This window comes from Hypomesus nipponensis, chromosome 19 (genome assembly GCF_054491055.1).
Source record: "Hypomesus nipponensis isolate SF chromosome 19, ASM5449105v1, whole genome shotgun sequence".
Taxonomy (NCBI): Eukaryota; Metazoa; Chordata; class Actinopteri; order Osmeriformes; family Osmeridae; genus Hypomesus; species Hypomesus nipponensis.
Window position 1 is genome coordinate 8,688,899 of NC_140379.1, and position 15,738 is coordinate 8,704,636.

The window sequence follows — 15,738 nt, forward strand, 5'->3', positions numbered from 1 at the left end:
CAGCTGGCCATCATTGTGTGTGTGTGTCATGTATGTGTTTGTCATGTGTGTGTGTGTGTGTGTGTGTGTGTGTGTCTTGAAATAATTTCAATGCACGATTAGCACCAGGTTCCAAGACCAACAGACAAACGAACACTTGATCCACCACCGCAGATTCTACGGTACACCAATCACATGAAACATTGATGTTCATTCTGTCCAAGGCTCATTGGTCTGGGTGCATTAGTCGGCCTTTTAAGTGCGCCGTAGTGTAATCAGTGTTTAGAGAGTTAATCTGCATGTCTGATGAGAGGAGAGGAGCCTCCTCGACAGTCGGTTCAACTACCGGACAGCGGCTTGTACTGCTCACACACACACACACACACACACACACACACACACACACATGTGCACACACACACAGGAGGAAGGAAGCGAGGGAGGCCTGAAACTCCCTGATTAGGGATTGTCCAGAAGAGATTACGCTGGGCCCAGGCTCTCCTGGAGGGAGAACAGCACATCACACACCCCAGCACCACTGGCTCCTGGGGGAGTCAACGTCAAGAGTCAAAGATAGCTGATGGCACATTACTACCAAGCTGAATCGCAACCTACATCATAACCTTGAGACACACCTAACACTACTACACCTCTAAACGCTGGAAACCCTCTTCCTTTTGGAGACAATCGCTCCCAAACCACATTGTGTACAGAAGATAATAATAATATGATCCAGATCCACAGATCTCAACTATTTCTCAGTGGAGAAGAGGAAGAGATTTAGGGTGTTTTGATTGGAGGTTCTGATGAAGAAAGTGTTTTGTCCGTCTCTTCATAAACGGAGTGACTAAGTTCAGTTGAGTTCTGGATTTTAATAAGTATTTATCAATCTGCAGATTGGGAGAGAAAACTAGACCTCTGACAATAAATGACCACACAACACCAGGCTTAGGTCTCAATCAAGTCTCTCTCCGCTCTGAAGGCTGGAGGACCATCTTTTATAGGGCACAAGAATGTAAACATAGATAGTGACAGTCAGGCAGTAATGATGTTACGACAGTCTCAGAGAAAGAGATTAACAGCTCCCAACACATGACCACTCAAACTACAGAGTTCATAGTTGGAGCTCTCCTTGTAGTCATGACAAGGACCATTTAGCCAGTTATTTCTCCTGATCTCAAACATCTATTAACCCTGACACATAGACACAATCTACTCTTATTAATAGCAAGCTTACATGAGAACATACTAACTAGTATCCAATGACTAGTTCTCTTGATTAGTGAATAATGTAAGCACACAGGAAATCTAAATTTCTTCCACAGTTCAGACGATTAAGGTGTTCTAATTGCAGGAGATAGCGATCGTAACGGATTGATGTACATTACCATTTAATTTGTCCTCAATGTGTTTGTTTACACAAGGCCTGAGTTGATATGAGAAAAGCTGGTGGAGTGCACCTGAACAATACATAAAACAAGATCAAACTCTGGAACAAACGGAAAAGAGGGAGTTTCTGTACTGCAAGGAGAAGAATGCTGTGAAATATTGCAATTCTTACTAATAGCTGTTGCAATATCATGTGGTTTCCTGGTTTCTTATGGAAAGCTGTTTTTTTCTGTACGAAACACCTAGTGCTGTGATCTTCCCTCATCTGTGTGCTTGTTATTGGAGACAGTATGAAGGGCAAAACGCGGGTCTATGATGAAACCCTGAGCCAATCTGAGAGACCGGGAGGGAATATATTCTGGGTATTAACGGTTACAACATGTGAGTCTAAGGAAGACAACATGAAAGCTTTGCCTGTGTCTGTTTTATCAAATAACTAAGTGGCTTCTTTTTTCCTCTTTTTTTTTCACGCCAGAAATGGCTGCTGGTGCTTTCAGCTTCACAGCTGCAGTGTGAGAAAACAACTCTTGTCACACATTTGGTCCCAGTGCTGAAGTCTGTAGTGTTGAATTTTTAGATTAGTCAGTGCCTCAAATATACCAGCACAATGGATGGTTATAATGTGTTTCATCCAAGCATCTGCTGTAAGTCTCCTCACCTGAGAACTGACTACGAGCTGATAACAAGCTGATAACAAGCTGATAACGAGCTGTCTGAGATGAACGAGGAGTGACATTGGTAAAAAGCCTCGGACGACGTGAGCCCATTGGTGCTGTGTAGAGGCAGTCAGCCTGCTCTGCGATTCAGTGTGATCTCCGCAGACAGCACCTTCACAAGCAGGGCTCAGGTCATTGATGTGGTGTAACCTCTGCCTCACCACACAGATGAGTTTACAGGCTGATGAAAGAGGGGGCAATCGTTCACTTGGGTGAAATCTGGGGAGAAGGGCAATACGTTGGATATTGGGGTGTGTATGCGGGTGGGGAAAGGTTAAAATCACCCTTCGCAAATATCATTGCTGTCTAATACTTCTTTAGGCGGTCATTTCCTTGGGTGTGTGTGTGTGTGTGTCAGTGTGTGGTGCATGGCGTGAGTGCGTGCGTGTCATGAGTGTGCGTACAGTGTGCATCTCTAAGCCAGTGAGAGAGAGAATGGGTGCGTGCGCCCCTCCCAGCCCCCCACTCCCCTCTTACCCCAGCTAACTGCCCTGGGGCAGAATGGCACATTTCTGTTGAGATCAGTCAGTTGGGTTCTTGTACGCTGTAGCTCAGGGTTCTCTCAGAGGAGCCCAGACAGGGCTGCTCAGACACAGCTAACCAAGCATGACAGGGACCCTGCTATTTTTAAAGAGCCATCAACTCCCCTCACTAAGGAGCCATCATCAGGCATCAGGGGGAGGGCCGGGTCGGAGTCAGATCACTCAGGATTGACAGGTTATTACTACAAAACAGAAAGGTGATGCTCTACATAAAACCTTTGTAATAATTCTGTTGTAGAACTCTCTGATAAATTGTTCCATATGACCCCTTTGCATGATGGGAAGAACCATGTGGGGTACCAAACAAACCTACTTGGTTTTAGAGTGTTATTCTTATGCTACAACAGATTTGTTTATGTCTAGGATGTAAAGTAGGGGGAGAAAATGCAATACATACAAACGAATTCCAGGTCACAAAGAACAATAGACCTCACTGGAGATCCTGCCAGTGGAGACATTCTCCAGGATAAAGATTGAGTTTGAGTTAACAACGTCTCTCTGTCTCTTTGTCTCTCTGTCTCTCTGTCTCTCTGTCTCTCTGTCTCTCTGTCTCTCTGTCTCTCTGTCTCTCTGTCTCTCTGTCTCTCTGTCTCTCTGTCTGTCACTCTCTCTCTCTCCTCAGTGGCATTAATAGGACTGTTCTGTCTGAGAGGCTTGACTTCTCTTTAAATCTAATCTCAATAAACTGATCTACAGTGAGGGGAGGTAGCACAGGGAGGGGGGGGGGAGGGCGGCAGCCCAGGGGCTCTGATCAAAACATACTTCCAAACTTCAGTTCCACTTCCTCCTCCAATGACAAATAATAGCATATATACACTAATGGTGGGAGGGTGGTGGTGTGGGGACAAAGGAGAAAGCCCTTCTCATCTCACTTACCGGCTTAGGGCAGATCTGAGTCAGATACCCCCCCTCCACACACATCCAACCCTCTCCCATCCTCTGGGATTAACTCCTTTAACCTGTTTATCATAATCTTCATCCCAGAGGTATGAATAATTAATCTGTCTGCTTTCTCTCTTTCTCTCAGTGTTTTCAGTGTGCTCACCAAGGACGTGGACGCGAGAGCAGGAGTTGTTCTAATGCCTTGCTCATGGTAGTCCCTCCTCACCCCTCACATTAACTCTCTCTCTCATTTTCTACGCATGCCTGACTTGCTAACATGTGGTTTCTGCTCTCGCACACACTCCCCCACTCACTTCAGACTAGTCGTACCTTGCCAGGATGCACGCTCTCCTCCCTCTCTTCCCCCGCTCTCCCCCCTCCTCACACCGGGGTTCCTCCAGCTGTGCCTAGATAGAGCCTGCTGGTCTCTCCTCTCTGATCTCCGGTCTCTCTCTCTGCCACACAGGAGCTGCATGGAAGGACACCACAGAAGAAAAGGAACTGGACAATCGCAGGAAGTGGCTATGGTGGCGTAACCAGGGAACGGGGCTGAACTCTGCTACTGGGACGTCCTGTGAACAGCACCCTTCAGGGACCATAGCGGCCAGCAGCCTGGATAAGGACACAACACACACCAGGGGACAGACTCACAGCACAGCTGTGTGTACGGCTCTCAGATACGGCTCCTTCTCTCTCTGTCTCAATCCTCCACTGTGGGATCTAACCCTTGGACTGAGACCCATCTCATTCTGGACTTACTATCCTGATTGAACAGCTGGATAAGCCCAAGTTGAAACTTCTCCCATTTTTGGTGAGTGTTTTTATTTCCTTCCCAAACTATGATTTAAATTGTTGGGTGTACATTAGGGAACACAAATTACCTCCAACTATAATGTACAGACTAACTGTGTGGTTTAGTTATGCAGTTAGTTGAATTGAATAGAAATAAACAATGCAGAAGAATCTGAATCTGTGACGGACAGTGCAGAGATAACGCCACACAGCTCTCAGAACAGGGCAGATTTTTAGCGAGGACTTGATCCCCACAAGCCTTCTGTGTTAGTTCCGTTTTATTCTAATACCCTGGGCTCAGAAGGAGAAAAGAAACCAGCCGACTCAGTGAACTCCTCCATCTGGCCGTGGACTTACATGGGTTACTTTGTGTCGTAGGCTACACAATCTGATCTACACAATCTGATCTACACAAGCTGACCTACAACACCTCTCTCGGACTAATACACACTGAACACTCACACTGTGCTGAATACTGTCTTCATGTAGTAGTTGTGTTTTGTTGTATTGTGTCATGATATACAAAACAGTGAAGATTTAAGGATTTTAGTTTTTCTTTTGTGAAATGTTTTTAAGTATATAAAAAAAATCCACAAACGTGTCGCATAATGTTATTATACGACTGTTTACTTATTTTAGTAATTAAAATATTTATAAAAAATAACAATATTAATGATTACTACTGTAATTACATACTGTACCACCTATAACAGCAGCACCTCAAAATTCAAACTGCGGTGTATTTTTGTGTGTATGTGTGTGTGTGTGTACGTGTGTGTGTGTGTGTCAGATCTGAGACGGCTCATCAGTAACAGACGGTATTTCCTAGACTAGTGACAGGCAGACAGATTGTTGAAGGCTGCTCTGTGATTAAACCTAAATTTAATCTGAACCGTGTAAACACACAAATGATCTCTATCTTGATCTCTCTCTCTCTCTCTGACTCTTTTTATCTCTCTCTCTCTCTTTCTCTTGCTTACACATACACAAACACACACACACATGCATGCACACTGAAATGTGTCATAGCATCACAATCACAAGGTTTAATATTCGATTTTAGTATATTACCATTACATTTCTATACGGAACTAATAGCTAACTAGGAACTAATAGTTGACTCTTTGTATAGGATGTTTTTTATGACTGAAAGTAGGGTGAGACATTACGTTCATCTGTGTGTTCATGATGAAGAGACATTACCAGACTCAGATTTGGATGTAAGACACCTGTCTCAGTGTAAGAGCAGCTGGCCAACTATCTAATTTGTCAAGTACTGGGGCATTTCACACACACATACACACACACACACAAGCACACACATATACTGTATGTAAGTACAAAGAGAGAGAGAGAGAGAGAGAGAGAGAGAGAGAGAGAGAGAGAGAGAGAGAGAGAGAGAGAGAGAGAGAGAGAGAGAGAGCAAGGAAAGGGAGGGTATGAGCAGAATGGCAGGAAGGGTGTGAGTCCTTACTATGGTGATGACCCATCATTAGCAATGTGGACATATTTCCCAGAGGGCATTGTGTTTACACTTCCTGAGCCTGATGAAAGGTGTCACGTCATTGCTGGGAAAACACACCAGGCCAAAACGGAAGAAAGGGGTAACGTTTAAAAAATGTATTTTTTTATTTAAAAAAATTCAAAGGGAGTAAATCGGGTGAAAAACTATTTTCATTACCAAAACACACAAAGGCTAAGGACACTCATGTCCTTAAATATTCATGATTGTAAAATGATCATGAGCTATAAGATTGTTGCCTCTGGAACTACCAGCCAACCTTTCTCTTATTCATCAAAACAAAAAAGAAACGGGATGTATGTTAATTAACAAAATTGAAAGAAAACCGGAAAACTACCATGTCATTGGCATGTGAAAGAGTTACTGATTGGTTCCCTCTGTGCAGTTTATCACTGGTCACCGTGACAATAACAGAATATGTGTAAAGCTCAAGGGAGGCCAGGCATGGTGGTCATTTGATTGGAGTACTTTTAGATAGAAGAATATAAGATTAAGCTCTTTGCCAACCCTAATCCACCTGATCTCCATATCTTCCACTCATGGCTGGCAACAATAGGAGAAGCATAATCCCGATAAAGCATGTTATCTAGGATGGTGGTGTTTCTTCATCTCACACCCATTACTCCTATGTGCCTACAACAATGTGGGTTTTCTGTGATACCCACAATTATATATTTTTTGGAGTTACGAAAATGATTAAACTGTAAAGATGACTGATTACTAATCACTGTTCTTTTTAGACTTTAGAGTTTGAGTGCTTATTTCTTTGTCTTCAAGTGATTGTTTCTCAGCATTCGAGTGACTGTTTCCTTACCTTTGAGTGACCGCTTCCTATCCTGCACACGACTGTTTCTCCTCCTCCGCGTGTCCTATACTGTCATCTAATCCTATGTTCCGCAGATGATGAGGCAGCAAGCTGCCAGTGGGCTGAGCGCACCAGGGCTGAGCATGGCTCTCCTGTCCCTGCTCTCCTTCTTTGTCGTCAGCATGGCTGAGCTGAGGGCCGGTGGGCCAGCAGGCCCCGTTCTGCAACGCCACAAGAGAGAGTGGCTGTGGAAGTCACTCTACGTGGAGGAGGAGAGGCCGGCTCCTGTGCCGTACAAGATCGGACAGGTATGACAAGATGTCGCCGTCTCTGTCTCCTCCCACATGGACGTATGCTCATCAGCAGAGGAATTCTGGGCCAGCCAAAAAAAATGTTTATACCACTAGAATATATTGCTTCTATGGCTAATTCTGCAGAATTCGATGGCTAATTCAGCAGTCCAATTACTGTGATTACAGATTCTCTCCTTGTTGTACTCATCAGTTGTTGTACTCATCAATTTTTTCATCAATTCTTCCACCTCCAGTTGAGGTCCACCAAGGTGAATGATAAGACACACTATGAGATAGTAGGGGAAGGGGTGGTGGGTCATAACCCACCCATCTTCACGGTGAATGAGATTGGGGACCTGTTCGTTACCAGCCAGCTGGACCGCGAACAGAAGAGTGAGTACCACCTTCGGGCCAAGCTGCTTGATGACCGCAGCAACCTGGTGGAGCGAGAAGAGGACTTTGTGGTCTTGGTCACAGACATTAACGACAACGATCCTGTCTTCCCGCCATCGTTCAATGCATCCATCAGAGAGAGGTCACATAGAGGTAAGTGAAATCATTGATATGTATACCTGACTCGTACACCTGTACAGTGGTCTGGCTAACAACTTCCTCCTGGTGCAGACAAATTCCAAATTGGCCCTCTTTGCATGTCAATCTGGTTGTGATGGACACACACACATGTACACACACACACACACACACACACACACACACACACACACACACACACACACACACTGAGGTGAAATCCATCTACATGTGCTCTTTAGGAACTAAAGTCATAACAGCCAGTGCCACTGATGCAGATGACCCAACAACGGCCAACGCAGCGCTGCATTACACGTTGCTCCAAGGAGGGGACGTCTTTGACATCGACAACCTCACAGGTAACAACACTGCACACCCACTACTATTTTAGCAACCACTATTAAGATCTGTCCTCTTCAGGCATCTGTGCTGCACTGGCCCAAGGCTAACGTTGGGTTAATGATGACCACAATGATATTCTGCCCATCCCAGGTCTGATAACGACCAAGTTTGAGCCCTTGGACCGTGAGCTTCGCAGCCTGTACGTCCTGGTTGTCCAGGCTCAGGACACAAGGGGGAAAAAGCAGGGGGGCACAGCGACCACCTCTGTCTCTATCACCCTGACCGACATCAACGACAACATGGCATCCTTTACCAGAAGTAAGAGCCCACCTCCACCAAGGAATGGTTTCATTTTTTTCCTGAGAACAAAATAAATAGCAGTGAATAAAAGCAATCATCAAACTAAATCAGCTCAGTGGTTTGAAGCCATCCAAACTTATCTTCACTTCCCGTCTCCCCAGAATCGTATGAGTTTAAAGTTCCTGAAAACCAGAAGCTGGATGTGAAGCTCGGCACCCTGGAGCTGGAGGACAGAGATGAACTGCATAACAAAGACCCCCTCTTCACCATTGCCGCTCCGCTCAATATCAAGTTTGACTTGGAGCGCAGTCCAACAAAAGATGGCAACCTTATGCTGAAACAGGTACCATATCAACCACTAAGGGCTTGAGGGTGTTTTTGGGACACGCATCAATCCTCCTCACTTGCCCTGTTATGATCCTCATGTGATCCATAGGTCCTCATAGCTGAGCACCTCTCAAAAACACTGCTTAACATCTTTTAGATGAGTATCAGTTGAGTATCACTGTAGTCACTATGCACCAAAAATATTCTCCCAGAAGAGTAAGTCTTTGCTATCTAACCACTGGCTCATGGATTGATGTGTTTCAGCCATTGGACTACGAGACCCAGAGCAGCTACACATTCTCTGTGGATGTGCGAGAGAACAACCTCCAGGAACCAGCAGACAACAAGAACTCAGCGGTGACCAAAACACAGGTCGTCATCCGGGTTCTGGATGTGGACGAGCCCCCCCTCTTCACCAGAGACATCTATACCTTCTCCGTGATGGAGGAGACTATGGTCACTAACATAGGAGTGGTCAAAGCCAGAGACCCTGACCGTGTTAACAAAACCATAAGGTACACACTGATTATCTACACAAGATGATCATGGCACTCCTATCTACACAAGCCCATGCGGTAAACCTTCATTACCTTGGGTGGGCTTGATTTGTATAACCAACGGCAATCAAACCAGTGGATCAGATCAAATAAAAAAACTAAAGTACTTTCAAATACTGTATCTAATACTGCTGTTACTGATGGTCCGGGTATGATCCTCTAGTGTCCCGAGTGTGAATGTGACATGATCTCTGTGTTGTGAAGGTACTCCATCGAGGAAATAGACTGTCCAGTGGGAATCAACCCCATCACAGGACAGCTGTCTACACAAAGGAAGCTGGACCGTGAGCTGAAGGCGACCTACACGATTCAGGTCAAAGCCCAAGAGGAGCCCCAAGGTGGGCCTGACACCTACATCTTCATATGTTAAAGTCCTATTGAGTAACATCGATGTGTAGACAAACCAAACCTTTACAAATATAGAAAGAGAGTGGCGCAACTGAAAATTTCTTTGAACTAAGAGTGATGGTTTGCCTTTTAGGACTGGCCTCTTTTGTGAAGGTGAACTTGCGCGTGATAGACATCAATGACAATGAGCCCGAGCTTTCTGCCGAAGATGTGTTTGTTTGTGAGAACGACATGAAAAACACGGTGAGGGGCCATGTTCTTACAATCTCTCTGTCCGCTTTGTCACCACGCTGCATTAGATTTCCTGAAGTGCCAGAGTATGTCTATTCCCTACCATGACGACAACCACCTACAACAATGTTATGAAGCTAACTGTGTTCTCCCCCTCCTTTCTGTCTCTACATTTATTGAGCAGGTTATTGGGACAATTCAAGCCACAGACAAGGATGAACAAACAGCCACATTCAGCTTCTCACTGATGGAGCCCAGCTCCAACTTTTCAGTAATTGACAACAAGGGTGAGGCAACCTACTTTCGTACATAACTCTCCAAATCATACCAAGAATAGAGAAAGGGCAAACCAGTACATGAAGCTGGTGTACTTGGTGGGTTCCCGAGGTCACAGAGTGGCTCAGGATAGTGTCTCTCGACATGGAACACTCAGCCAGTGCGCCACTCAGCTCTAAACCAATCAGACATCTGAGTAGCTCCTCACCTAGTAGGTCGGAAACCAGGACAGCGACATATGGCGGGAAAGTATGTGAAATATTCATGCCGTACAAGCTCTTTAAAACCGACCATGGGCCCTTTTCTGCATATCTGGCGAGAGCTGGGGGGGTGACCTGGCTCGGTTAAGCGGAGCTGTGTAATGAGCTGAATTCAGATTCCAGCCTGTTAAGTTGAGACAGGAACATGGCTCTGTTTGGGTGATGTGTGCATTATTACACTGCCCTACAGGGGAATGTCATAAGGAACGGAAGAAACACACTTAAGAAATCAGTGGGATGTGGATGTCGTGTTCGTGTGACACATCTTCAAGATGTACATCTTCAAGATGTAATTTCCAATCATTCCATATAAGGGAAGACATTCATAAGCGAGGACTCTTAGTGTGTTCTCTCACATCCTGTTCTATCACTACCAACCTGCCAAATGCGGTTCTCAGGATTCCCGTCATGCCTTAAGAATGTTCTTTGAGGTTCGTTGGGCCAAAGTAAGATCCCCTGACCGCCATTGTTGTTTCTCTTTCAGATAACACAGCCAACATCCTGCTAAAACACGGCAGCTTCAGTGTGGACGACCCCAAGGATTACATCCTTGAGATTGGGATTAACGATGGAGGGAGACCGGCAAAGAGCAGTGTCACTTCTCTGCCAATAAGAGTGTGTCGCTGTGACAGGAACAGGATCCACACCCAGTGTAAAGCTTCCCATCTCAAGATGGGCGTCAGCACGCCAGCTCTAATCGCCATCCTTCTCTGCATCCTCACCATCCTCGGTCAGTCCAGCAGTGTTAGCTTGGGACACTTAGTCTGGGTTAGTGTAGATCCCTAGACCCAGTTCAGTTTGGTATGGGTTAGCCCATGTCACATAGCCTGGGTCAGTTAGCATCGACCTGGTTTTAGTTAATGTAAGTTATACTGTACTGTGGGTGAAGACAGGTAGTATCATTGAGCTAATGGTAAAGTTATGTCAGTGATCCTTATCGGGTCTCCAATGACAACAGACGGCACATTTCTGTCCTATTTACAGACCAGGTTGTGTTTGTGAGAACCTTTATTTTCCACAGTGTTGATTGTATGAATAATGCACAAGTATGTAAATAACAACAGGAATAGAAGCCATTGAGCTGAATATTCACTTTGATGCGTTCTCACGGCTGCTTTCTGAGGGAGAAGGCCTTATTTGTCATATTAGATGAGCCTTGTGCCACAGATGTTAAGTGAAAAGCTGGTGAGTTGGAGCAAGGAGCTGCGGAAGCTCCGGCAGAAGTTGCCAAGCAGAGCAGATGTGTGGGAAAAACAGGAGCAGAACAGAGGATCAAATACACTGGGCTTCTTTTCAAGTACATAGAACCAAGTGGAGATGAACTTTTCAATTCTGGGACTTGTTATCGTGAGGTTCCCAGAGCCGCTCACACCATCCATTCAACCACAGAAGTTTCTCACAGACAGATCTCATTTGCCTCATGAAAGAAATGCTATCTTCTCTTGTGGCGCTTATTAAAAATCCAGAGTGTGTCCCAGACCTAGATGCTGTCCTTCCTCTCTGTAAATCTCCTGAAGCTCCTCTGGAACTTCTGTTGAGGATAAAACTTCAAGATATGCCTATCTAACTGTTTGTTTCCCATCTCTCTTTTTTCCTCTGCCTCTTTTGATCTCCCCCCCTCTCCTTCTCCCCCCTTCTCTCTTTATCTCCATTTCCTTATCTTTTCCCTCCTCACTTTATCCCCCCTCTTTCCATCTCTACCACTATACTATACACACATAACCACACTACACACTATACTGTACTTCTCCCTCTTCCTCCCTCCCTCTCCCCCTGCAGTCATAGTGATCCTGTTTGTCCTGAGGAAGCGCTACCAGAAGGAGGCATTGGTGAGCATGGGGAAGAATGCAGAGATCCACGAGCAGCTCGTGACCTACGACGAGGAGGGCGGCGGGGAGATGGACACCAACGGCTATGACGTGTCCATCTTGACCTCCGCCCGCCACGACGGCAGCATGATGTGCCAGGGCCCCTCCCTCTACGCCATGGTCCAGCGGCCCCCCGCTTGCAAGGGCGACATGGCAGTGATGATTGAGGTGAAGAAGGACGAGGCAGACCATGACCGGGATGGCATCCCCTATGACACGTTGCACATCTACGGCTATGAAGGCCCAGAGTCCCTGGCCGGGAGCCTCAGCTCACTGGACAACTCCTCCACCAGCTCCAACCTGGACTATGATTTCCTCCAGGACTGGGGTCCACGCTTCAGACCCCTGGCCGAGCTGTATGGGGTGGATGGGCCAGACACATACAGCCCCCATTGATAATCCTTACACAGACCCCAACCCCAACCCCTGACCCCTTTCCCCTGACCCCTGAAGCCTGAACCACTCTACCCTTCTTGATGCCAACACTGAGCTAAAGAACCAACAGGCTAAAAACCCAGTCGCCTACTCCCTGTCTCTCTTCCTCTCCCAGTCTATCACTCTCTCAATCCATCCCTTACTCTTTGTATCTTTTTTAATCCTTGTTTTCTTGTTCCTGTTGAACAAGTTATTTTCTTTTTTGTTCTTTCTGCATGGTCAGTCCTCTACTTATATCATCTTTGACACTTGCCTTGAATTTAAAGCCTGTACATTTTATAACTTTGATATATTTTTATTACAAAGTGTTTGTTGAGGGGAAAAATCCTGACCTTTTTAAAAAAAAACAACAAAGACAAATCAACCATGAAACAATGTCTTGGGGACAGAACGGAGCTATGATATAGAATGGTCACAAGGCATCAAAGACAACAGTTGTAATAATCACAGCAATGAGGGTTGTTAATTGACAACTGTATCATTTAAAGTGCTATCTGGTTCTTACTCGTGCATAGAAGGAGGGACATTTAAAAAACTGGGTGTTGTTTTTTTTTCTTTGGGTTAACTGAATCACTATAATGTGAACCCTAAGTAATGGGAATGAGTCAGTGAGCGAGTCAAGTTGTTCTGAATCACCCTCACAAAAATGACTCCGGGCTGTCAACAGTAGCAGTGCCCAGGGACACAGTAGCAGGAAGCACTGATTGCCAAGCTGACAGAATCAAACTCCGGCCCCAGTTTATTTGATTGGACTCCCCAGCCTATTGTCGATCTTTCAACCCTGAGTCTTTCAGGCCTGGTGGCTCACACATCTCAGCCAACTCAGGAAACGACAAGGAGAAGGGAAGAACACAGAAGACAATGGTGGGCTCTGAACAGCTTTAACCTGTTGTTCTTTTAACCTTCCATCTTCCTTTCTGTGGAGCAGGGTTTGAGATGGATTTCAGTGTTTTCAATCACACATCCTAGGTTTTTTAGTTGGGTTGCCATTTAGCTGATGACATTACTGTCCTGCTTCAGTGACGCAGTAGGGAGAGGTTTACACCCAAAATGTTATTGGATCTCTTGATCTGATTTCTGAAATGTTGTTTATCCTTTTTTCGTTTTGTTTGGTCAGTTTGTGTGGTTTTTTTTCTTCTTTTTTTCCCATTTTGTTTCAGGTAAACCCCACTGCCAGCTGGGTACCCCATTTATAAACAATGGATACAATACATGGAAGCCATGTTGGCAGTCTGCTGTTGGGATATAGCTCTCTGTCCAGCTCCGTCACCCGCCCTTCGAAATCACCTAAACACAACTCTGGAATGAGCTTCCTGCGATAGAGGAAGTCAGCTTCCTGTCTGCTTATCTATTAAGTAAAGCAACACATTGCAGCTCACATCCTGTTTTCCTGGTCTGAGGAAAACCTTGGGAGAGGGACACTACAGATGCAGAACAATGTCCAGGCCTAAAGCTTTAACCACCAGGCCTCGTTTTTCGGTTGTCTCATTCACTGGTGACCACTGGCAAAGATCTGGACAGTCTTCCCTCTAACTCAATCTACTCTTGACTGTATCCCATTATCCCATTCCACCCTCACCCTTTATCCAGACTACCTTTATCCAGTTTATCCTCATCTTCTAAAGTAGCGGTATATACTATAAAAAGATCCTATGTCATATTTGTATTGTGTTCCACCACAGTACTATTTGGGAATAATGGTTACATTGTGTGGTAATGGTGCTTTGTAGTGTATGTCAGCATGTGTTGAAAACATTTTGGATTTCAAAGGAGATTGCATCAAGACAATGTCCTGTGATCTTGAGATGTGTTGTAATAGTCTGGACACTGTAAATACTGTACTGGAGCCATGTACCTCGGAGCTGGCCTCACTATCCCCAGGCTAGTGGCTCAGTACTGGTTCACTCTGCCGTCTGAACACGTTCTATAACTAAGTGGTTGTGTAGCAGAGAAGAGCTAGCACAAGAGTACAAGTGGTGTGTTTGGGTTGATGTACTGTGTGAGTTTTGTGTGAATGGAAAAGCCTACATACTGTACACACCTGTTGGTACCAGTACAGGACACATTTGAACAGATTGAGAACACAATGCATTTCCTTTTTGTGTAGATATACTTTAAATGAGCTAAATGATGTGCCTTGAATTTATATATGGTTTGTATTATGTAAAACAACTGCTTTTCTTACTTAAAAGTTTTGTATATGTTGAATAAACGGAGCACAGAGACAATGGTTATGACAGAACTTCTATGGGGAAACTAACATGTCAAAATGTACTTATTGAGACACGCGTACAGCGGAAAAAGTACTGACCGGAAGGATGATGGAAAGCTTATACGTTGACAGTAAACCGACAAGAGGCCATCCCTCCTCTCAGCTGCTGTTGAACTCTAAACCTCAACCTTAAACCCTTACCCTGTTACCTACTTTTCAACCCAACTACACACTGTTGTTTTTGTCGACAAGGCATGGGACATGGACCCAACTCGATCATTTAAAATACATTTATATTGAAGTGTCAGATGGCTGGTGTAGTTATACCAAATGAACACTAGATGACAGTGTTGCTTTAAATGTTGCTATTACCTAGTATGTATTTTATGAATAACCAAAATGTATGCTTACCAATAGTATGTATGAAACTCACAAATAGAAAACTTCTCTGACCTGTTACTGAGCAATACAAACAATATTTCGTTTATAACCCTGCATGTTATGATTCACAAAAGTAAATACTTACAAATATAAACCTAACAGCAGAGTCATGGGAACAATGATGAGACCTTTCTTCAGGATGGAAATACACCACAAACCAGACAGTGATAAACACTCTCTTTTCCTGTGCCCTACATACTGGTCTTCTCTGTCTGCCCTTCACTCTGTAAACAAACACACACAAACACAATCAGACACAGTCAAACACTCACACATACACACAGCACAGGAATCTCCCTATTGATAAGCATGTGGTGCTAGGCCCTGCTTTGACCAGCATTAGAAAACACACACACATGCTCAAACATATGTTTGAAAATATTTTCCTCCTCTCCTCTCACTCTCCCTTCTCTCGTCTCTTGTGCCCTGTGGAGCTTACACCTCCCACACACCTGACCATGAATCGATCCCTGCTGATCTCTACAGGGGAGATTAGATGCAGTGACACAGCAAAATGACAAGTGAAGGTCAGGCACCTTCCTTTGCTACTGCAACTATTCTGACAAGGAAACATTTTTTACTTTTGGAAATCCTGAAAAGGGTCTATAACAAGAAAAAATGACTATTTGGTTTTATGTAGCACTTGTTTTGTCAGAATATTGCACTCACTGTAGAATATCTATACATCAC

General features: G+C 44.8%; 1 protein-coding gene across 3 annotated transcripts; it reads left to right on the forward strand.

The window, feature by feature from the left end:
- Window positions 1-3,786: 3,786 nt before the first annotated feature.
- On the forward strand, window positions 3,787-14,623 carry cdh5 (cadherin 5). 3 transcript variants are annotated; one of them, XM_084682967.1, is made up of 12 exons: window positions 3,787-4,319; window positions 4,679-6,935; window positions 7,175-7,466; window positions 7,694-7,810; window positions 7,944-8,111; window positions 8,255-8,436; window positions 8,685-8,935; window positions 9,182-9,315; window positions 9,459-9,568; window positions 9,741-9,843; window positions 10,577-10,822; window positions 11,872-14,623. In XM_084682967.1, the coding sequence occupies exons 2-12, from the start codon at window positions 6,723-6,725 to the stop codon at window positions 12,354-12,356; spliced, it is 2,301 nt and encodes a 766-aa protein (XP_084539093.1). In that variant the 5' UTR covers window positions 3,787-4,319; window positions 4,679-6,722; the 3' UTR covers window positions 12,357-14,623. The 3 variants fall into 3 exon arrangements, with proteins under 3 accessions (XP_084539093.1, XP_084539095.1, XP_084539094.1); XM_084682969.1 differs by having other exon boundaries at window positions 3,788-4,319; window positions 6,723-6,935; XM_084682968.1 differs by lacking the exon at window positions 3,787-4,319 and having other exon boundaries at window positions 4,334-6,935.
- Window positions 14,624-15,738: the final 1,115 nt, after the last annotated feature.

Bases quoted from the DNA above. Each gene is read 5' to 3' on its own strand.
- cdh5 (XM_084682967.1), top strand. From the start codon at position 6,723: ATGATGAGGCAGCAAGCTGCCAGTGGGCTGAGCGCACCAGGGCTGAGC. The intron at 8,936-9,181 runs GTACACACTGAT...TGTGTTGTGAAG, and splicing joins CGTGTTAACAAAACCATAAG to GTACTCCATCGAGGAAATAG. The intron at 9,316-9,458 runs GTGGGCCTGACA...TTTGCCTTTTAG, and splicing joins AGCCCAAGAGGAGCCCCAAG to GACTGGCCTCTTTTGTGAAG.